At 45.6% G+C, this 23655-nt stretch overlaps 1 protein-coding gene across 5 annotated transcripts in view; it reads right to left on the reverse strand.

Moving 5' to 3' along the window:
• The window catches only part of scml2 (Scm polycomb group protein like 2), a 322665-nt gene that overhangs the window by 54487 nt on the left and 244523 nt on the right, over positions 1 to 23655 (reverse strand). For all 5 annotated transcript variants that reach the window (XM_038802541.1, XM_038802540.1, XM_038802539.1 and 2 more), the window contains one exon: positions 1035 to 1282. In XM_038802541.1, coding sequence (XP_038658469.1) covers positions 1035 to 1282 — 248 coding nt within the window. The remainder of the gene's footprint in view (positions 1 to 1034; positions 1283 to 23655) is intronic.

Here is a 23655-nt window from a genome sequence, read left to right on the forward strand (position 1 = left end):
TAGCTGCTCAACACTATCCTCATCTCTGTCTCCAGTGAGATCAACCATTCATCATGCTCCACCACCGACTCTTCAACGTTTTGGATCATCACGCCCCAAGTCTCCTGCCTCTGTTCCACCTGCTTGACCACCACCCTAAGCAGCTCCACCATGGCCAAATCCTCTGAGGCCTCCTACCTCTGCTGCTCATATTTGCCATTGAGGAATTCCACCAGCTGCTCCGTTGACCACAGGGAGGGCAGTGCAGCCCCCTTGCTCTCCACCATCTTCTCCTGTGTTGCACCACAAAAACTTTCTTGCGCCAATTGCTCTCTCTTCCTTGTGGCCCTCCCAGTCTGATGAGCTATACGCCAGTCCCCCCAGAGGAATATTACATTCCCTGGGCACTCATGCACCTTTTACCCTCAAACACCACACAATTCGGGTGGGGAAGGAGTGAAAAAATTCACCTCGAGCGGGAACCACCAAATGTGCGACCACTCACTCCATGGCCACCATTGGAAGTCCCCAGTCACAATCTTTACAGACCTCTTGATGAGGGAGCCCCACTGAAAAAGACGTTTAATAAACAAATGTTACCATACCAAGAGGAGGGATGAGTCAGGCAGAGGGGAAGGGTGTTTTTGAGAGACGGATGATAAATAGCCTGGGATGTTTTATTACATTAAAGGTTCTATGTAAAATACAAGTCTCTGTCGTAAAGTCAGTTGAGCTGTTCTATACTTAATGGGCCACATAACTCATTAACATTGTGTCCCCCACTTTTTAAAATATATTATAGTTACATGGAAATTAACAATTTTTCGTAACAGGAATATCAATTGGTTCAAATACAAATTTAACTCTATTAAGTAACAAAAAAAAAAAACACTCTTTAAAACAGGAGATCATTGAAGATAAATTAGAAATTACAATCCATACACAACATTTCCGTTAAATAAAATTGATAAAGTATCACTAAAAAAAATATACAAAATATTCAGCACTAGATTTAGAAACATTTCAATTATGTAGCTAAAACTCTTGGAACAAACCTTGACTCCAGGCTTTGCTCCTCTTTTCGTTGGTTTGGATGGATCAGAGGTGGAATCAGATTTAAGTGATGAATTAATTTGCGACGGAACACTCTTTTTTGAAGTAGATTTCCCAGATCTTTTGCTTTGTATGCTTTTCCGACTTTTCTGATTTGGCAACTCATCAGATTTCTGTGGTGATTGCATCGTGCGTTTAGTCAATCTGGAAGGGGTTGATGGAGTAGCAGGAATACTCTTTGGAATTGAGACTGAGAATTAGAGAAACGTAAAAAGATTGCCATATTAAACACAACAATACTGATGTATAATAAATGTCTCCTTCAAAACAAACCAGAGCAACCATCACATTGCCTATTAAGATTATCCTCTTCTCTATCCACCCTTGTGAAATTTATATGCAAAGGCAATTAATGCCAGCCTGAGCTCAATGGTGGTACTCTTACCTCCCTGTTGGAAAGTCATGGGTTCAAACTCTTATTCCAAGGACTTGAAAACACAAATCAGGCCGGCTTTACTGAGGGAGTGCTGCACCGACTGAGGTGGTGTCTTTCAAAATAAACGTAAACTGATGCCCTTTTTCAAGGTGGAAATAAAAGATCGCAATATAATTTACAAAACAACAGTGGAGTTTGCTCCATGTTTTGGCTAAGCTTCAGAGAACCTCGTATTATTTAGCACAGAGGTCCTGAAACTGGATTCCGTGGAACCGTTGCTGGTGTGGCCCCCAAGGAGCCAGGGCTGGGGGTGAGAAGCGGGTGGCTGAGGGTGAGAGTGTCAGTGTGACTGAGTGCTCTTATTAAAAAGAATAAAAAGGTAACTTTTTTGGCATATTTGGCAGCTCCCGCTCATGGTGGTATGTTTGTGGCCTTTACGTCGGTTTGTCACAGGAATTTTGTGAGAAAAAGGTGTAGGAGTGAGAGCAGAAGAGAGTGACCCCTAGTTTATGGAGCTGCGGTCCGGAAACGCCCGGAAAAAAGCAAACCAGTTGGTTGAGGCGAGCGAAAGTGGTCGGTGGACCAGTTGGTGAGCTTCCTGAATGAGAAGTTCACCCATCTGCGGAAGGACCTGGCTCAGGCGGTGGACTCGATCAAAGCGGTGGTTGACCGTGGGGAGATGAGACTGGAGGCCCAGCAGCAGGTGATACAGAGGCTGGAGGAGCAGGGGGAACAGTCCACCTCAATGGCAGCAAGGATTGGGCTGGTGCGAGACCAGCAGAAGCGACTGATGGAGAAAGTGAAAGACCTGGAGAACTGTACTCAGAGGCAGAACATCCGGATTGTGGGTCTGCCAGAGGGGATCGAAGGATCGGACGCAGGTGCGTACGTTGGGAAAATGCTGGAGAAACTACTTGGGGAAGGTGTGTTCGACTGGCCTTTGGAGGTGGATTGGGCCCACAGGGCACTGATGCGCAAACCCCAAGGGGGTGAGCTGTCGAGGGCGATGGTGGCGCAATTGCATCAGTTCCTGTACAAGGAACACATCATGAGGTGGGTCAGGCAGACGAGGCAAGGCACTTGGGAAGATGTGGAGATTCGAGTGTACCAGGACCTGGAAGCAGAGCTCGCGAGGAGGGCAAGCTTTAATAAGGTAAAGTCGGCCCTGTACAAGAAGGGCGTAAAGTTTGGGCTACTGTACCCGGCCCTCCTATGGTGACCTGTGGGGACCCTATGGGGGCTGAGAATTGTACTTTAGCTCGGCGGAGGAGACAGCGGACTTTATGAAGGAGAATGGATTGGCAGGAGAAGGATGAACTTTGATTGAGAACTGAATTACATTGTGAAAAACTTTGGGTTTATGTTGTTTGGATAACTTTTGGGGTTTTTTGTTCCGTTTGGAGTTAGGCCGGTACACTGTACTGTGTTAAGGGATGATGGGTGGGCCATTGTGTTCGGATCTTGGGAGGGATTGTTTGTTTGTTTTTACGTCTTGCCTTTGTTTTGACTGTTTGCACTAAGAGCGGGGGGAGGGGAATCAGTGGGGGTAAGCATGCTAGGCGCCAAGGGCGGGGGCTGCCAAGCTAGCTGAGCAGGCAAGTTCACGGAAGCAAAGTGGGGGGTGAGCTGAAGTTCAATATGGGGAGGGGGGCGTGAGGGGGAGTGGAAGTGGGGGGGGTTGGGCAGGGTATGGGGGTGGGGAGTATACTGCTGACGGGGAGAGGACTTTCAAAGCGGAGGAAGAGGGTGGTTCGTGACGGTAGCTGCCGAGGGCGGTGGTATTGGTAAATATATGTGCCCCGAACTGGGATGACGAGTTTGTTAGACGGGTACTGGGGAAAATTCCGGATCTGGACTCACATCGACTGATTATGGGGAGAGATTTCAATACGGTCCTGGAGCCAAGGCTGGATAGGTCGAGTTCCAGATCTGGGAAGGTATCAGCTATGGCAAAGGAGCTTTGGAGGTTCATGGAGCGCGGGGGGGGGGGGGATTTGAGACGCCGAGGAGCAAGGAGTTTTCATTCTACTCCCATGTGCATAAGGTGTATTTCTGGATAGGCATCTCCGTCATGGACAAAGCGCTGCTGGCTGGGGTGGTAGATGCTGAATACTCTGCAATAGTGGTGACAGACCACGCCCCACACTGGGTAGACCTGCAAGTTAACAAAGGAAAGGTCCAGCGCCCGCAATGGAGGTTGGATGTGGGGCTGCTAGCGGAAGAGGAGACACGTGAACCGGTGAGGGAGGCTATTCGGGGATATATAGGGATCAATGACAAGGATGAGGCTGCGGCAGGGGTGGTTTGTGAGGCGCTGAAGTTGGTTATTAGGAGGGAATTTATCTCAATTTGGGCCCATAAGGAGAAGGCCGAGCGGGCAGAGTTCGACAGACTGGTATGCAAAATTTTAACAGGTTGACAGGTGGTCTACGGATGCTCCTGATGACGGGCTTTTGAAGGAGCGTCAGAGACAGCAGCTGGAATTTGGGCTCCTGTCCACAGGTAAGGCGGAGGGATAGCGGAGGAGGACAAGGCATATGAATATGGGGAAAAAGCCAGCAGGATGTTAGCGCACCAGTTGAAGAAACAGGAGGCGGCGAGAGAGATTGGAAAAGTAAGAGATACGGGGGGGGGGGGGGGGGGGGTGAACGACGTGTTTCAAGAGTTTTATTGTAAATTGTATAAATTGGAGGAGGGTATGAAGCGATTTTTGGGGGGGCTGGAGTTGCCGAGGACAGATGAGGAGTTGGTGGAGGATTTGGAGCCCCAATTGGGCTCAAAGAGGTTACAGACGGGTTGGGGGCGATGCAATTGGGTAAAGCCCCAGGACCAGACAGTAACCCAGTTGAGTTTTATAAAAAAAGTTTTCCGGGCTGTTGGGGCAGCTCTGGTAAAGGCTTTTAATGAGTCAAAGGAGCTGGGAGTGCTCCCCCCAACTTTATCGCTGACATCGATTTCCCTTATTTTGAAGCAGGATAAGGATCCTGAGAGCTGTGGCTCGTATTGGCCAATCTCCCTGTTAAATGTGGAGACGAAATTGCTGGCAAAGATCCTGGCCACACGCATAGAGGAATGTGTTCCAGGGGTAATAGGGGAGGACCAGATGGGATTTGTTAAGGGATGACATTTGATGTCCCACATTAAACGGTTCCTAAATGTAATAATGATGCCCGTGGAGGGGCACGAGGTCGAAGTGGTGGTGGCCATGGATGCAGAAAAGGCCTTTGATCGGGTGGAGTGGAAGTATGGAAGGTTTGGGTTCAGACAGGGATTTGTGGATTGGGTCCGGTTGCTGGATCAGGCACCGGTGGCGAATGGAAGGACAAACCGGGTTCGATCAGAATATTTTAATCTGTGCAGGGAGATGAGACAGGGGTGTCCACTATCCGTACTACTGTTTGCTCTGGCCACAGAGCCTTTGGCAATGGCGCTGAGAGCATCGAACATTTGGCAGAGGATAGTGAGGGGAGGGGGGAGGCAGGGGTGGAACATAGCGTCTCACTCTATGCGGACGATTTGCTCCTTTATATAACAGACCTACCCAATTGGGACCCCTTCCCTCAGTTCCTTGTATATTGGGGAAATTGCAGGAATTATGGGGACACTGGAGGAATTTGGTCAGACCTCAGGTGATAAACTGAATATGGGCAAGAGTGAGGGTTTTCCGATCCAGGCAAGGGGGCTGGAGAGGAGACTGAGGGAGATGCCATTCAAAGTGGGGGAGGGAGTTTTAGGCACCTGGGGATTCAAGTGGCAAGGGACTGGGTCAGCTTCATAAACTAAATCTGGGCAGGTTGATTGAGCAAATGAAAGGGGACTTCCGTAGGTGGGACGTGCTCCCGCTGTCACTGGCAGGAAGGGTACAGACTGTGAAAATGTCAGTCCTCCCGAGATTGCTGTTTCGTATTTCAGTGTCTTCTAATCTTCATCCCCAAGGCATTTTTTGGAAGATGAATGCGGCGATCTCGGGTTTTATATGGGCCGGGAAAGCCCCGAGGATGAAGGTCACCCATCTGTGACAATCACCGGTTCGCTCCGGGGGTGCTGAACGGGGGCTTCAAGAGGTGAGATAGAGAGATTTAGATATCTCTTCATTGAGGGGGGTTTCCCGAGGTGGAGGGGCTAGAGGAAGAGTTTGAGTTGCCAGTGTAGCCACCTGGGGTGACCACGTCCCGATTTCAAAATGGACACTTGCAAAGAGTAAAGGGTAAATTGGACCGTGCTAAGAAAACAAGCAGGTGCAAGGTTTGCCTGTGGATTGGAGTTTGCAGCTCCCAGACAAAACCGATACTACAAGCCATTGGCATAGTAATGAGCTATTTCCGGGGACAAAAGAGAATCATTTAAGCAATCGGTACCAGGGCAGACTCCCCGGCGCCAGTGGAGACTAAAACAAAGGCAGGCCACCGGTCACCTAGGGCCCGCCCAGTGATCAAGCAACGACCCCTTCATTGGAGAAAATCAATACAAACAATTAGGACATGGTCCAATTAATTGGGGCCAAGTTCAAGGCCCGCCCAAAAAGGCGCGAAGCCCCTTTGGGGTATAAAGAGGAGCCCCCCCAAGACAGATCGCTCACTTCTTCTTCACCTTCATCTTGGCCTTGGCTCTCAGCGACGAGACCCGCCAAGCACCAGCCAAGTAAGTCTAAAGTCAACGCACGCTAAGAGATAGGCGCTCCTAGCTACTATTCTATACCAGTTCGATGCCAGCAGCCTCAGAACCGGAAAACGACCATTGTTCCTCTGACTGAGTGGGCACCCAAAGCTAAGTATAGTCTTTTAGTAGTAGTTTACTGAGTAGAGTTTGTGCATGTGTATAATTGACTGTGTGTGTAAATAAATGTGCATTGATTTCAAACTTACTAACTGGTGTATCGAGTCTTTGATCAGTATTCGGTTTTAAACCTTGTGGCGGTATCGAAAAGATACCTGGCGACTCTTGAGCAAGCATAATTAAAACAGAGCAAATTAAGAAGAGCATAACGAGCAACACCAGAGGGGTATGGGTTACGGTACCAGCGGATACGGGATTTTGTTCAGAGGCAGGTCCGAAGCTTTCCTCGCCTCCCACTAAGGGGACTACAGGATAAGGTGATGACTAAAACAGGGGTTTGGGAGGGGAGGGTCTTGGAGATATACAAGAAACTGATGGAGTGCGAAGGGGTCCCTATTAGGTAGGTGAAGAGGAAGTGGGAGGAAGAGCTGGGAGGAGAGTTTGAAGTTGCGTTATGGGAACAGGCCCTGAGGAGAGTCAATGCATCCTCATCGTGTGCCAGGCTTAGCCTTATCCAGTTCAAGGTGGTCCACAGGGGTCATATGACTGCGGCCCGGATAAGTAGGTTTTTTGAGGAGGTGGAGGACAGATGTGAGCCCTGTGAGGAAGGTCCTGCGAATCATGTACACATGTTTTGGGCTGAGGGAAGTTTGGCAGAGATTTTCAGATGTCATGTCAGAGGTCCTGGAAGGGAGGGTGACTCCGAGTCCAGAGATGGCAATATTTGGAGTGTCGGATGATCCGGGAGCCCAGGGGGGGGGGGGGATAGAGGCCAAATGTTTTGGCCTTTGACTCCCTGGTGGGCCGGAGACAGATTTTGCTGGTATGGAGGGACTCTGAGCCTCCAAAGTTGGGGGTTTGGGTCAGTGACATGGCAGGGTTTCTTAGGCTGGATAAAATTAAATCTGCCTTAAGGGGTCCATTACAGGGATTCGCTTGGAGGTGGCAGCCGTTCATCGACTTCTTAAAGGAGAATTGACCGTCACCCGGGGGGGCATGTAAGTGACGAGTAAGGACAGGGAATCTATTGAATGGCGAGTTAGGGTTTAGGGTTGGGGGGTAGTTGGGTGTGTTATTATGGGGTTTTTGCATGTGTTGGATTTCTGGGTTGTTTAAAATGTTATAATTATAAATGGCTCACTCAATAAAATATTTTCTAAAAAAAAATAAAGGTATGACGTGGAAGTATTTGTTGGATAACAAACTTGATTATAATAAACATATACATACAAAACATAGAAACATTTTTAAAGTTGTTTTTTTTATATGTTTGTACCTGTTGTACAATGACAATCATTTTTTGTGGTTTAATTCTTCAATATAAGAATGTTTCTCGGGGGTTCCTTCTGTACACTTGGGAGTCAAAAGGGTTCCACAGCTGGAAAGGTTTGGGAAACGCTGATCTAACACATTTATTAGAAATTCACAAAAACAATGGGGGGCAGCAGTGATTTTCAGCTCTTGATTGCAGTCAGAGAGAACAACAATGCGAGCAGAAACTCTGGATAGAACCAGGAAACTCTATTCTCTCTGGAGAAATTGCATTTACCGATTTTCCCCGTCCCTCGCCGGCGATGTCACAAGGAAACCTCACTTAAACGAATTATAATAAAGTTCAAAACTATTAGCGGGACTCCCCGCTGCAAGATCCCCCCCTCATTAAATATTCAGGCCGTGCCAAAATGAATTTTTAATAATGCGTGGGTCTGATAGGAGTCAGATTTTTCTTTAAAGCTGTGTCAAAAGATCTTTCTTTGTCAAAGAACATCTCTGTAGAGTAGGTATTCCTGAGTGTCAATGATTTAATAGTGGATTTAGAGCGGGGCCAGTTTAACTCAGTTGGCTGGACAGCTGGTTCGTGATGCAGAGCGTGGCCAGCAATACAGGTTCAATTCCTGTACTGGGGTTATTCATGAAGGTCCGCCTTCTCAATCTTGCCCCTCGCTCGAGGTGTGGTGATCCTCAGGTTAAATAACCACCAGTTAGCTCTCCCCCTCAAAAGGGGAGCATAGGGGCAGCCTATGGTCAACTGGAACAATGGCGACTTTACCTTCCCTTTAGTGGATAAAGAATGGAGATGGTTTTTTTCTTGTTGCTTAAGAGGGAATAAAGATAGCAGTTAAGGGTACTCTATTCACTGAATTGAGTACCATTGTTTAAATTTAATTGCAAGTTATTTTCTGGTGTGATATTAAAGATATTTTAATTTTGTTTATTTATTTATGGGAAAATTATGGAAGCAGGATAGAAGGAAAGCCAAATGGGAGGAGGAAGAGCTGTGGTGTGAAATTTTACGGAGGGTAAATGCATCAACCTTCTGCGCGAGCTTGGCACTAATACAATTGAAGGTAGTTCACAGAACACATTTGATGAGGTCGAGAATCAGTCGCCTGTTTGAAGGGGTTGAGGACATTTGTGAAAGGAGGAGGGGGCCAGCCAATCATGTACACATGTTTTGGTCGTGCCTAAAACTGAAGGTTCTGGAGGTAGTTAGTTAGTTGATGAATTGTTTTTGAGTTGAGGGAGTGATTGTTAAATGTGTAATGTAAATTATGTAAAAATATTTGAAAAAGCTCAAAAATATTTAAATTTTTTAATACTGTTAGTGATAAAGTTTGTTTTAATATACTATATCCCTTTTCTTCACGTAATTACTCCTGCAATGAGGTATCCTTTCCTCACAAGTCTTGTAAAATAAAATTTAAATTAAATATTGGGGTTTCTGTCCTCGCCACCACATGAAACCTAAAACATTAAAGATTGCAAAGATGTAATTAAATTGAGGTTCTGGTCACATTTCAGAAAAACTCAAACTTGACCTCATTATTATTTGAAAAGTCACAGTTTTGTAATTCTTGCTCAATTATCTGATGCTTATGTACCTTGAGAGGGGGGGGGGGGGGGGGGGGGGGGAAGAGAAAGAGAATCGACTTAGCAACGCAAAACAAAACTGATACCAATCCAGAAGATCCTAAAACCTACAACAAATTTATACTTATGATTGCACATAAACATCAACATCCTTAAAAAGACAATCTCAATTCAAAATGTATATTATAAATAGCGAATGTGTATTTCAAACCACACAATTATTTTGAGGCTCACATGGCAAACATGCACCCATCGACGTTAGCTTGTCTTTTAAATATGGAATATATCTAGGGGATGGTCTAAACCCCTAGTATTCTTAATATGGCTTATGTAGCAAAATAGCTTTCCAAAAATACTTGTGATAAACATATTATGAAAAAAGATTTAAAATTTTGTAAAACCCTGTACGTTATTCTCACTTTCATGTCGATATGTAAATTATGATTTGTAAATACTGCATATTCCCTGTTTAATATACAAGTTTTAAGTATGTTTTATACCAGTTGTTGTACTACGTCAATAACCTTTATGATTTTCTCGGCATAGCTGCCCACCCCGCCCCTTGTTACTGAAATAAGGATATATTGACTGCCTTTAAGCTCATGGAACACTATAAGCAATACATTTAAGAGTGCATTTTTTAGAAAGCAGATTGACCAAATTAAAAAACAATTTTATTGCATCAAGCTAGCAACAGCAATTTGGGAGCAATAACATAGTATTTTTTCCTTCTGATTGATAAAATGCTTAAAAAAGTGACAGGAATAAACTCAAGCCAATCCACTATCCAGTTCAGCTGCAAATATCTACCAATTTGCCAAGAAAAAAAAGTATGAGTTGACCTTGCAGAATTGCTGCTGGGGTCAAGCCAGAAGCAATGAGGCTAATCCTGTTTCCCTTAGAAAGTCAGTGCTACCAATTCATATCCACGGCTCCTTGTGCGGAACAGGCACAAGCAACCACCAACCTATTTTGCAGCTAGTCCTCAAGGAGGATGGTAATATTGTATCACATATGGTAATATGTGAAGAAAAATAGTGATAAATACATCTTAAAGGTTGAACTGCAAAATGTGCCAAGAAATCATACAAGGCTCAATGTTAATAAAACTGTGTGGCAGTGAATTGACTCCCTGTTGACGATGTACCGTCTGGAATACAGTCCAAAAAAATGAAATGAAAAATATCAGAAATTACATGCTTGCTGCATTACAATAGATAAATATGTCAGAGATTTATACTGAGCACAGGTACCTATTGCACAGTTCTTCCAAAGTCTGAATTCATTTTGTGGACTTTTAGGATAAGCCATTACAACCATCAAGAGAACACCAAGAGAGAGAAGGCAACCTCCTCCTTTATAGCTGTTTCACAAGAGGAAATATGCCACAAAATACGGGGTGGTTTGGAATGTGATGATATAGTAACACCACAAAACAGACAATTTAAAATTTTCCCCATACATAGTTACTTATCAGTAACATATACTTTGGGAAACAATAGCACAGTATCCTTGTACCTTACCGTTAGAAGGTATTCCCTCCTTTTTAGAAAAATGCATTTTAGTACAAACATGCATCAAAACAGGTTACAGCAAATTAACACCCTGGGAAACGTATTTCCCAACCATCAACTATACAGCCTGTACAGGTTTTCCTCCTTTTTCACCCCCCCCCCCCCCCCCCCGCCCCCCCCAAACCCCCCTCCCCTGCGATGAACAGCTCCTCAAACAGTCATAAACACCCTTCACCTTTTCTCAAACTCCCCCTGCTGAGCCGCTTAACTCATACTGTATCTTCTCTAACCACAGGAAGTCGTACAGGTCGCCCAACCAAGCCGCTACCACCAGTGGCAATGCGAGTGCCACTCCAGCAAAATTCGCCACCGTGCAATCATAGAGGTGAAGGCCACAACATTGGCCTTCCTCCTCTCCATGAGCTCCAGCTGCTCCGAAACCTCAAATACAGCCACCAACGGCAGAAGGTATTTCCTCCTGATGCCATTGTAACATCGCTGCAATTTCTAATTCTGCAGAGCCTTCTCTTTTTTTTAAAAATAATTTTTATTCAAGTTTTCAACAACAAATTTTATCACAACAGAGAAAAACAGTAACCCCTCCCCTCCAATACAAAAATAATAAATTAAGAAAAAGAAATAAGCATAAAACCATGAGAACAAACCCCCATAACGAACCCGTAGCCCTCCCACCCGGCTACCTTCCCCCGATTCCCGTCCATTTTCCCCCGATTCTTGGCCACGCGGCTATTCTTCCTCTTGTTCGTTGGCCACAAACCGGTCCAGGAACAGTTGCATGAATGGCTCCAACGTTCTGTGGAAGCCGTCTGACCAATTTGATTTTCTCCATTTGGAGAGATTCCGAGAGGTCGGACAGCCAGTCTGCAGCTCTGGGTGGTGCTGCTGATTGCCAGCCAAACAGGATTCTACGGCGGGCGATCAGGGAGGCAAAGGCAAGGGAGTCCGCCCTCCTCCCCAGGAATAGATCTGGCTGGTCTGAAACCCCGAAGACCGCCACTATCGGGCATGGCTCCACCCTCACCACTTTGGACATTGCCTCGAAGAAGGCTGTCCAGTACTCCACAAGTCTGGGGCAAGACCAGAACATGTGGGCGTGGTTGGCCGGGCCTCTTTGGCACCGTTCACATCTGTCCTCCACCTCTGGGAAGAACGTACTCATACGGTTTCTTGTTAAGTGGGCTCTATGTACCACTTTTAGTTGCATCAGGCTGAGCCTTGCGCACGTGGCGGTGGAGTTCCTCAGAGATCCCAGCCGGGCGCCATTTGGCACTGGTTTCCACAAACGTGGAACAGGTGGAACCGAGTCGGGGTTTTCGCAGGCAGTCGGAGGTGCTGCAAGGGTGCCCAGATGGCACTGCTGGCTAGGGGCTGGTTTAGCTCACCAGGCTAAATCGCTGGCTTTTAAAGCAGACCAAGCAGGCCAGCAGCACGGTTCGATTCCCGTACCAGCCTTCCCGGACAGGCGCTGGAATGTGGCGACTAGGGGCTTTTCACAGTAACTTCATTTAAGCCTACTCGTGACAATAAGCGATTTTCATTTTTTCATTTTCAGTTGACCCTATGCAGTGCTTCGCTCCAGAGTCCCCACCCTATCTCAATCCCCAGGTCATCCTCCCATTTCTTTCTATTGCGTCCAGTATGGTGTCGGCCCTTTCTACCAGTCGGTCATACATGTCGCTACAGTTCCCTTTATCTAGGATACTTGCGTCCAGTAGGTCTTCCAGTAGTGTTTGTTGTGGCGGTTGTGGCTACATCCTTGTCTCCTTTTGGAGGAAGTTTTTGAGCTCGTTCCCCCTGGCTAGCCGAAATTTCTCTGTCAGTTCGGCCAGTGTTGCGACCCTGCCGTCCGTGTATAGGTCCCTGACTGTCAGTGTCCCCCCGTCCTGCCTCCAGCTTTTGAAGGTAGCGTCAGTCAGTGCTGGTGTGAACCTATGGTTGTTGCAGATGGGAGCCTTGTCCGACATTTTGGTCAGGCCAAATTGCTGCCGCAGTTGGTTCCAGGATTGGAGGGTGGCTGTCACCACTGGGCTGCTGGAGTGTTTTTTGGGTGGGGATGGGACTGCTGCCGTGGCGAGGGCCCGGAGAGAGGTCCCCATGCAGGAGGCCTCCTCCGTACGCACCCACTCGGCCTCTGGCTCCTGGATCCATCCCCTTACTCGCTCGGCTGTTGCCGCCCAGTGGTAGAATTGTAGGTTTGGGAGGGCTAGCCCCCCACTGGATTTTGTTTTTTGTAGGACCTTCTTTGGGATCCTAGCATTTTGCCCTGAGCGCGATTGCTAGCGGTTCAATTGCTAGTGCGAACAGCAGCGGGGACAGTGGGCATCCTTGTCTAGTGCCCCTGTGCAGCTGGAAGTATTGGGAGTTGGTATTGTTGGTTCGTACGCTCGCCATGGAAGCGTTGTATAGGAGCTTTACCCAAGCGGTGAATCCTGTTCCAAGCCCGAACCGCTCCAGTACCTCTATGAGGTATTTCCATTCGACTCTGTCGAAGGCCTTTTCTGCGTCCAGGGAGACATCACCTCTTGTGTTTTCTCCCCGGAGGGGGTCATTATCACGTTCAGCAGGTGCCTGATGTTCGAGGTAAGCTGTCTACATTTGACTGGACATTCCAGTCGTGGGGGAGGGCAGAAAACGGGGCCTGGAAGCAGCATTAGCTCTATGCAGGCGGGGAAGACGCCGGGACCGGGACCATCTCGGGTACACAGTCTTCTAGCCTTTTGGCTAGGATTTTGGCGTCTGGAGTTCAGCAGTGAGATGGGGCTGTATGACCCACATTCCGTTGTGTCTTTGTCTTTCTTAGGTATCAGCGAGATTGAGGCCTGTGCTAGCGTGAGTGGCAGTGTGCCCCTAGCTAGCGAGTCTGTGAACATCTCCCGCAGATGCGGGGCCAGCGCTGTCGCAAATTATTTGTAGAAGTCCACCGGGTATCCGTCCGGTCCCGGCGTCTTCCCCGCCTGCATGGAGCTAATGCTGCTTCCAGGCCCCGTTTTCTGCCCTCCCCGACGACTGGAATGTCCAGTCCATCAAGGAACCGTTGCATCCCAGACCCTCACCTTGGGGGCTCTGAGGTGTACAGCTCTTGGTAGAAGGCCTTGAAGGTTTTGCTATCTTTTCTGGTTCTGTTTCCAATGTGCCTCTGGTACCCCTGATTTGTGCAATTTCTCTGGTGGCTGCCGGCTTTCTCAGCTGGTGTGCCAACAGGCGGCTGGCTTTGTCTCCGTGTTCGTACAGGGTCCCGCGCGCCTAGCGGAGTTGGTGCACTGCTTTGCTGGTGGAGAGCAGGTCAAAGTTCCTTTGTAGCTCTTTCCTCTCCGCCAGGAGCTCTACCGTCGGGGCCTCGGAGTATTTACGGTCTACCTCCAGTATGGAGTCGACCAGCTGCTGCCTAGCCACCCTTCCCTCCCTATCTCTTTGCGCTTTGTAAGCGATGATTTCCCCTCTTAGCGCTTCCCAAAACGTGGAGGGTGAGACCTCCCCGTCTGGTTGTTCTCCGTGTACTCTGCTATGGCCCACGCTATCCTTTCGCTGAAGGCCTTGTCAGCTAGTAAGACACCGTCCAACCTCCATGTGGGACACTGGGCCCTGCCCGTCTCTAGCCGCACGTCCATGTAATGTGGAGCGGGAATCCGTCCGGTCCAGGGGCCTTCCCTGTCTGCATGGAGCTAATGCTGTCCATGATCTCTCCCAGTGCTAGTGGTGCTTTCAGGTCCCGTTTTCTGCCCTCTCCCACGACTGGTATGTCCAGTCCATCAAGGAACCGGTTCATCCCAGCCTTCCCCGTTGGGGGATCTGAGGTGTACAGCTCTTGGTAGAAGGCCTTGAAGGTTTTGTTAATCCTCTCTGGTTCTGTTTCCAACGTGCCTCCAGTAGCCCTGATTTGTGCAATTTCTGCAGAGCCTTCTCAAGATTAAGTGGTAGGCCCTGTGGTTCTGATGACGATAATATTTTACAGCCTGTTATGTCACACACTGCAATTTGCACAGGAACCATCATGCTGCCTTAGTAATTTAGACAGTGGAAGGAAGGCGCACCAAAAAAAAAATCAGAGGAAGTTGACTTTACAGCAGAGGAATGAGGTACCAGTCTACCATTTCTGCAAAAATTGAGGGCTTGTTGGAGATTCGGCAGCACTGTAGCCCACAACATCTTAACAACAATAAATCCAAGGAATCTGAGGTTAAAGGTACTAGAACGGAGCACTGTTCAGCTAAGACAGACCAAGCTGAAATGAAATGAAATGAAATGAAATGAAAATGAAATGAAAATCGCTTATTGTCACGAGTAGACTTCAACGAAGTTACTGTGAAAAGCCCCTAGTCGCCACATTCCGGCGCCTGTCCGGGGAGGCTGGTACGGGAATCGAACCGTGCTCCTGGCCTGCTTGGTCTGCTTTAAAAGCCAGCGATTTAGCCGAGTGAGCTAAACCAGCCCCTAAACACTGACACCCCCAGCTGAGATGGCGGCTGAGATGGCAGAAAGATATCTGAAGTGATTTTTAGGTTTGAGAGATTTTAACTACAGCCTGAGGAATGCGAGTTGAAATAACTATGGAAATCGGTGATGGATGTCAGAGTTGTTAAGGCAAAGGAAATCTAAAAGGGGCTGGTGTAAAATCCTGGACTGTTAAAAGTATAGTGGAAGTTTGGGCTAAAAGAGTAATTTGTAAATCCTGGACTAGATTTTGGAAGGCAAACCGCTAAAGATAAGCATTATTATGAGAAGATATTAAAGCTCATTTTTGGGTGTGGCGTTTGGAAACTCTCATCTGGGAAAAACTCATCGGAGGAAAAAAATTACAGACACTAACCTGGGTTCACAGCCAATGTATTCGACCACAGTTATCTTGTGAACTTAAAAGGTACTTTTTGTGTTAATGAGACCATTGCAGGGCTTCTGGTAGCGGTATATAGGGGCAGATGTGCACGAGGTGGCTGCCGCTATGGTACTATTCTTTTAGCCATTTTTGTCCAGTTTCTGGGGGTGTCAGTGTTTAAAAACCCACACATTTATTGGAATAAGGTGCCCACAAGAGAAAATGCCCAGGAAGACCAGGGGGAAACAGACTGAAAGTAGACATTCGTTGACTGAATCAGAGGCTTCTCGGGGATGATCAGTGGAGGAAATGGCTAAAGCGGTTTCTGTGAATTCGGCCACTCCACTAACAGCAGAGATGCTCACCGGCAGAATTTGAAAAGCAACGGTGGGTAGCGTCAGAGGACATCCAGAAGTCAATACAAGCGGCCCTGGCTCCCTTCAGTTGGCCTTGGAGAAGACCAACGAATCGGTAAAAATGCATGGTGCTGTGATAAAAGGCATGGAGGTGTCGCTTTCAAGGCATAGAGACTGGACTGCCGCTAATGGGCAGCACGGTAGCATTGTGGATAGCACAAATGCTTCACAGCTCCAGGGTCCCAGGTTCGATTCCGGCTTGGGTCACTGTCTGTGCGGAGTCTGCACATCCTCCCAGTGTGTGCGTGGGTTTCCTCCGGGTGCTCCGGTTTCCTCCCACAGTCCAAAGATGTGCAGGTTAGGTGGATTGGCCATGATAAATTGCCCTTCATGTCCAAAATTGCCCTTAGTGTTGGGTGGGGTTACTGGGTTATGGGGATAGGGTGGAGGTGTTGACCTTGGGTAGGGTGCTCTTTCCAAGAGCCGGTGCAGGCTCGATCTGCCGAATGGCCTCCTTCTGCACTGTAAATTGTGTGTGTGTGTGTGTGACTGCCTGATTGGAAGCAGACATGTCTCTGATGGCTGAGGCGAATGAAGGGCTGAAGGCCAAATTGGAGAATCATTTAAGGAGGCAGAATATCCAGGTTGTGGGTTCATCAGAGGAGATGGAAGGCCCAAGAAAAGCCACTATTTTGCAAAGGTGTTTGGGAAGATGGTGCGGAGGGTGGACTCACGTCTCCTCCCGATCTGGAGTAAACACATCAGACACTCAACGGAAGCTCTATTCTAATGAACCACCCTGAGTAGTTATTGTGAAATGTCACAGCTTTCAGGAAAAGGAGCAGGTCTGAGGTGGACAAAGGATCCTCACCATTACAGGTAGGAAGGCCATGCCATCAGGCTTGATCAAGATGTGGCTCGCAAAGAAGCGGGCGGCGTTAAATAACCCAAAGCCGCCCTGTAAAAAAAGTAAGAGTTTGATTTGAGATGGAGTTCATGGCGCAGCTGAGAGCGACATTTTGGGGGAAAGACTATTTTTTTTGATGCGCCAGAAGAAGCGGATGCTTTTGTAAAAAAGCATGGGCTGGGTGGAGGCTGACTGAGATTTTTGAGGCTCTTTTGAAAGTTGGGGGTGGGCATGTAGATATGGGGAGCTGTTGGGGTTCCTTGTTCATGCTCATGCTTGCATTTCTTTGTTCCTGTGTTGGTTGAAGGTTTTGTAAGTTGGCCCTGGGTGGGGGTTGAATTCTATGGGGTGCTATGGTCTATTTTGTATAACTGTTGTGAAAATATACAGCTTCCTGATGGAGTACTATGTTTCAAGTGTTTTTTATATTTTGTATCCTTTTTCTGTGAGTACTTTTCTTTGCTCTGGGGATGAGCCACCTGCCAGCTGAAAAGTTAGCTAATGGGAGTAGTGCGGTGGGGTGATTGCAGCTCATTATATTAATTTTGTTCTTGATCAGGAGCTTAAGAGTTTTTGTTCTGGTTGGGGGGTCAGGTTTTTTGCTCGCCTTGCTGTTAGTCTGTATATTTGGGTTTGCTTGAAGGTGGGGAAGTAGGGTAAGGGATAGGAATAGTTTGCTGACGGTGACTGCAGTTTTTTTCTTGGTTCAGTCTTGCCAATGGGTTTGGCGGCCATCATGAGTAGGCCTGGCGGCTGTACTTTCTCTGAAAAAGCCAAGGGCATTTGCTCACCTGAAAAGTTGAAATGCAGATGTGGTGTTTCTGCAAGAGACTCATTTGTGGGTCAGAGACCAGACAAGGTTACGCAAGGGATGGTTGGAACAGGTTTTTAAATTCAGGCTTTGATGGTAGCATCTGGAACATGGAAATTTCAGTCAATAAAAGGGTTCACTTTCTGCCGCTAAGATCTTGGCGGATCCTAATGGATGGCATGTTATGGTTTATGGGTCTCTGGCGGGCACCTTGGTGGTCCTGATTAATGTCTACCGCTACAAACTGGGGTGATAAGGAGTTTTAAGAAGCTCCTAGCATCGATCCCCGATTTAGACACACATCAGATATCCTTGGGGCATGACTTAAACTGTCATGGATCCCAGGATGGATTGATCCAGGCCCATATCTCCAATTCCTTCAGGGGCCTCTAAGGCGTTTCTGGTTTTCATGGAGCAGATGGGGTTTTTTTTGGGGGGGGGGGGGGGTCAGATCCGTAGTATTTCTTTGCACCTGGGTGATAAAGATATATCTTTATTCTCCTATGCCCACCAGGTGTAATCATATACTGACTTTGTGATAGATAGGAGAGGGCAGACGATTTGACGATTGTGACTTCAAACCATGTGGATTTCGCATCAGAGCCTGGTCCCTCCTAATGTCCGCCATAGGGATTTGATACGGCATTGTTAGCGGACGAAAGATTTTGTGAACAGGTGTCCACTGCCATTGAGGAATATGTTAAAATCTCGCCTTCTACTTTGTGGGATGCTCTCAAGGTGTTATCAAGGGGAAGATAATTTCCCACAAAGTGCATATGGAAAGGATTGCGATGGCGGAGTGAACGCCAGCCACCCTCGAGGTGGATGGCAGCCACCCTCGAGGTGAACCGCCAGTATTAATTTGCCCCAACCCAGAGTTGCTGGCAAGCAGGAAACATCTGCAGACACAATTTGAATTACTATCAACAGGTAAGGCAGTGAGCCAGCTGCGACATTCAAGGGGTGTCTTTTATGAACACGGGTGAAGGTCAGGCATCTTTCAACTCATCAGCTGAGGCGCCAGGCAGCTTCCCAGGAGATTGTGCAGCTAAGGGACTCGAGTGGAAGTCTGGTTTCCACCCCACTTAGGGTCAATGGGGCTTTTGAAGCATTTTATCAGGGTCTTTGTAGATCGGAGCCCTGGCAGAGAGTTCAGCCATGATGGATTTTTTGGATGGGTTATCCATCCCAGTGGTGGAGAGGAAGAGGTGGGAAGAGTTGGAATCCCATTTGGACCTGCACGAAATTCGGAAACGTATTGGGTTATGCAGGCTGGTAAATCTGCTGGCCCTGATGGATTCCCCGTTGAGTTTTAAAAAGCGTTTTCAGAACAATCACTCCTAATTTTTGTTTAATGACTCCTGTCCCGGGGTTCGTTGCCTGTTACTCTTGCGCAGGCCTCTGTTTCCCTGATGCTTAAGAAGGATATGAATCCTACAGAATGTGAATCGTATCAACCTATTTTGCTATGATGCCAAGTTACTCGCAATAGTGGAGTCCTGCCTCGGCAATTGTTGGCCAATATAAGTGTTATTAAATGTTGTCCTCTCCCCTTCTTCAGTACCTGAACTGGAAGTGATTCTTTCCCTGGATGCAGAAAAGGCATTTGATTGGGTGGAATGGGGATATCAAGATTCCTTAGTGGTGCCTCATTATCTTTTCCCACACAGATACCTGCCCAACGTGCAGAAGTTCACATCAGCCAGGGTCCAGAAAAAGGAGGGATGGATGAAGCAGCTTTGTGCGTAACAAGTCACCTTTCCAAAACCATCCAAGCCCACCCATGGGCTGAGAGTTAGGCAGCTATATCAGAAATGGCACCAGATGGTGCAGGATATTCTATATTCTTCCATAAAGTACACATCCATCTCCACCATAGAGACTCCACTAAACAAAAAAAAAGGACCCAGTCACCAAACGTTCTTCCCAGAGATAATAGATGATGAACAAAAGGCTCTCCAACAATACTTAGTACTGCGCTGAAATATCAGCCTCTATTATGCATTCCAATCCATAAACAGGACTTAAACCCACACCTTCTGATGTAGAGGAAATAGTGTTACCAGATGGCTACATGACATCTTGAACTCTTTGGAAAGTTCCACTCAGTAAAAGTTTTGGTCAGCTGGTGCCTCCTTTCTACAGGGAAAGTGATGTTTCTTATAAACATGTCGTTTGCAAGATGCATTAATGGGCCATAAATTGGCTGATGTGACATGTCATTTGCAGTGGCTTAGATGGTTCTAACTGCATAAAATTGTAATGCATTGGTGACCTTTACAGCTGTAAAAAGAGCTGCTCCTGTTGTTGAATTTATCTGAAGGTCAATCTGGAGCAGGTGGCTTAACTCCAACAGTCTCGATTGTGAAGGAGAGGTCTGAAGATAGTTCACTCGCCTTGTCCTGTCAATTCATGTCCTGGGGTAAAATCTGACATTCGCATGAAGTCCCTGGTGTAATCATATGCCGCATGCAGTACTGCAGAACATTTAGATATATTTTTCTCACATTAGTCCTGGTTGTTGCAATCAGGGTCTCAGGATGTGATTTCCAGCAGGAGGCTTGGCTCTATTGGTACTGAGCTGCTCACTGACAAGGAACCAGATCCTGCAGAACTTGTTCAGCACAAAACATGCTTACTACTACACTGCAAATGGCTTAATATCCCCATTTGTCACTCTAAAATGTACTTTGAAACAGGTTTCCTTCCCTACTGAAAATATTTAAAATTTATAAATAATTGTACGATCTAATTTTTAAAAATAATTTAAAAACAGCATTTATCTCAGTGAAAAGATAAACCAATCCATATTACTAAGCAACCAAGAGGGCTGGAAGAACAGTAAACAGGAGCCATATTTTCTGTCTCCTCTTGTAAAATAAACAGTTCCCAGTTTAAACTAAGCGACTGCCACCATATTATGAGATCTGGAAAATTGAGGAATGGGAGGGGAAACAGTTAAAAAAGGATATTATGCCACAAAAATATGGATAGTTTAAATTTTAAGCGATGCTGTAGTTCCAACACCACTTGTTTTGAAGAAAACAAAAAAAAATTGTTTGGCATCAACACTTAAGAACTGTTTATCCCACCCTAATGTTGGGTTAATTATCTTTAAATAAAGCAACACCGTTCGTACAATAAAACACAATTGAAATTGAAGTTAATCTATGAAAATCTTAGATATTTAAAATTTAACAAAATTGCTGATTTAAAACAAAGACCAATATCCATTTCAAAGCAACTGGGTCTTAAGCCTTTTTTAATTTCCAGCCAAATGATAGAAAGGTATATTTTCTAAAACACCAAGCTAGGGTCTTCGGATTTTTTGACAAAATTTGGCACCGGAGTTAAACAATAACTCATTTAAACATTACACATTTTTGTCTTCAATGAATATTGCAACATTCAGAAATAAATGATTCAGCAATTGCATCAGAACATACTATTTCAAGTTTAGATATACAGCCCTAGCTCTAAATCTGTTGAAACCCAAATGTGTTTTAAAAAAAAAAGAAATACTCCAGCCTTCATTTGGATTGAAGCACTCTCGTCACACAAAAGCTATGCGGGCAAACAACAACAAAGGCCTGCAGCTCAGTTCAATTCAGCAGCAAAGTTTGTAAAAGAAAACATTTACATACTCCAGCAATGCTTACCGAGGTTTAGTTTTTGATTTAATTCTTAGTGAGACTTCAACTTCTACCAACTTAAGAGCCTTGAATCCACTTTCTGGATTTCCTCTGTCGACTGCACTTCTCCCTGTTCTTTGCCTGCTAACCCATCAACAAAGCTCATGCTGACTGAAGCTCTATCAGCAAACAGCATGTCTAGAATATTTGCATTCATTTGGAAGGGAGTGGGGGGGGGGGGGGGGGGGGGAGGAGAGAAGAGGAGACTTGTGTTTTAAAGTAATATGTATATTGTGGGCAGGCTATTCTGACAGTGCTCATCAGTCACCTGCTCCCAATGTCTCCACCCCCACTTTTGCAGAAGGCTAAAAGGTTAAACTGGGTCACAGATCCACAAAAGAAAGAAAACCAAATTGGTCATTTGCATTTGTAGACAAAAGTGTCCATTCTAAAACATATGCAATGAAACCAAGCCAATAAGACTCGTGCAGTGGGATTTTAACAGCCAACAATGCAATTAGGATGTGCTAAACCTTTTTGGTAATTTGGTAAATAATTACCAAAACATATGCATTTAACAATGTGCTCATATCACAAACTACCTTGAACAGCCATTTTCTTTGCAGAAACATCAAGTCAACTGCCCAAGATAATATTTAAACTTTACTCTGCTACAGCAACAGTATTTATCTGTAAACCACAATTAACAAAACAGCTGATACAAGTGTCGTATCGACCAAATATTAGGAGGTTCAAGGTCAAGTGCATTGATTACTTTAATTTTCTGTTGTCTTAAGTCCTTTAAATGTTAACGGAAACAATTATATCAACTTAATTTTTAAAAACTGCTTTGGCCATAACAGCATGAAACAATAAATCAGGGCAGTGTTCTTTAACAGTAGGTTACAAATTGATTCCTCAAATCACCTTTAATTAAAAGATTTGAATGTTTAGTCTATCAAGTTAAATTCTAAATTGATATATTCAACCACTTCAAAGGACCATCACAAAACTTCAATTTCTGTACGCAATTGAACAGTAGGACCTTGATCGAATTGCTTGTGTGAAAAAATGGATTATATGGAACCCAAGTGCTTAATTCTAAGAATTAACAATTAATACTAGGGCCAAGTAAATGGTTTGACAGTATGGAGCAAATAAAAAAAACCCAAAGAACGAAACAAAATTACAACAATCCCGTTTACTTCAAAATTGTTACTATTATTTTTAGGAAACATTTTTTAAAACCTTCTAACAGATCAAATCTTGAGCATATGCTAACATTGAGTCAGACCCTCAGTCCCTCCAAGAAAGGTTTTACTGCCCATCAGTGAAGGTCCTAAGGTTCACTGCAGGCATCCACACCGCCTTCTTGTCACCACCACATTCTCACGTGAGAACAAAGAATCTCCGTCTTATTGGCTCAGATGAAAATGTTGCGTCTCCCCTCCCTTCCTTATACAAAAGATTTAAAAGGGTTTGCAGGCAGTCATAGTGTTCTGAATGACATTTCAGAATGAAATTTAATGACACAGGATGTGATCCTCATGAGACTTGCAAACACAGAAAAGAAAGGCAGACTCCTCCATCAGCCAACATTTCAAATTATATTTCTCAAGCTATCTGCAGTGAGATTTTACACAGGCAATGCAATTGTCAATTCCAGATAAATACAATCCAAATATAAATTTTGTACTCTGTGTACATTTTTTCCAGAACAGGTCAACTTCAAAACCGGAATTGAAGTATTACATGTCTCCTATACCATTTTTAAAAATAAATCACTTACAAATTTCAACAACAGATCAGCATAATGCAAAGGAATTATCATTCAGAAAAACACACTGGAGTTACTGAATGGCCTTTGGTGGAAAGATTTGACAATTATCCATTTATTCATGGAAATGCTTCTCAAAACAAAATTTCTTCACATGCTATTTTGGTATTCACAGGAGAAAGACGCATGTTGGGAAGGGTCAAGGCAATTACAATTCGAAGTGGGATTCTCAACTTGACAGCTCAGTCAGCACTATACCAGTCATGTGACCCACCTGACCAAATGCTATTTTGTGACTACATAGTGTTCAATTTATTACCATTCCCAGTGCTCCTTTCTCTTCACCCATCATCCGCTTCCACCTCTCCCTTTGCCTCTGGATGGTATCAGATGACTGTACTTTCTGAATTATCAGTGTGCAGAAGAAGAGAAGTTTCAATAAAGAGCTCCCTGGCATGGGAGTTAGCGAGCATTCCATGTGTGAATACTGCAATGAATAGGGCACTGTTTCTTCTGGAAAACAGAAGTTATGTGCTCCAATTTAGTACAACCTACTTACATACAAAGCTGGATTTTCAGTGATAATGAAAACAAAGTACCCAGCCAGGATGAACAGTGACTATGATTGTGGGATTGTGCATTTGATGCTGTACATCATTATAATTATTACTTGTGGGGCAGCATGGTGGCGCAGTGGTTAGCATTGCTG

Source organism: Scyliorhinus canicula, chromosome 7, assembly GCF_902713615.1.
Source record: "Scyliorhinus canicula chromosome 7, sScyCan1.1, whole genome shotgun sequence".
NCBI classification, from domain to species: Eukaryota; Metazoa; Chordata; class Chondrichthyes; order Carcharhiniformes; family Scyliorhinidae; genus Scyliorhinus; species Scyliorhinus canicula.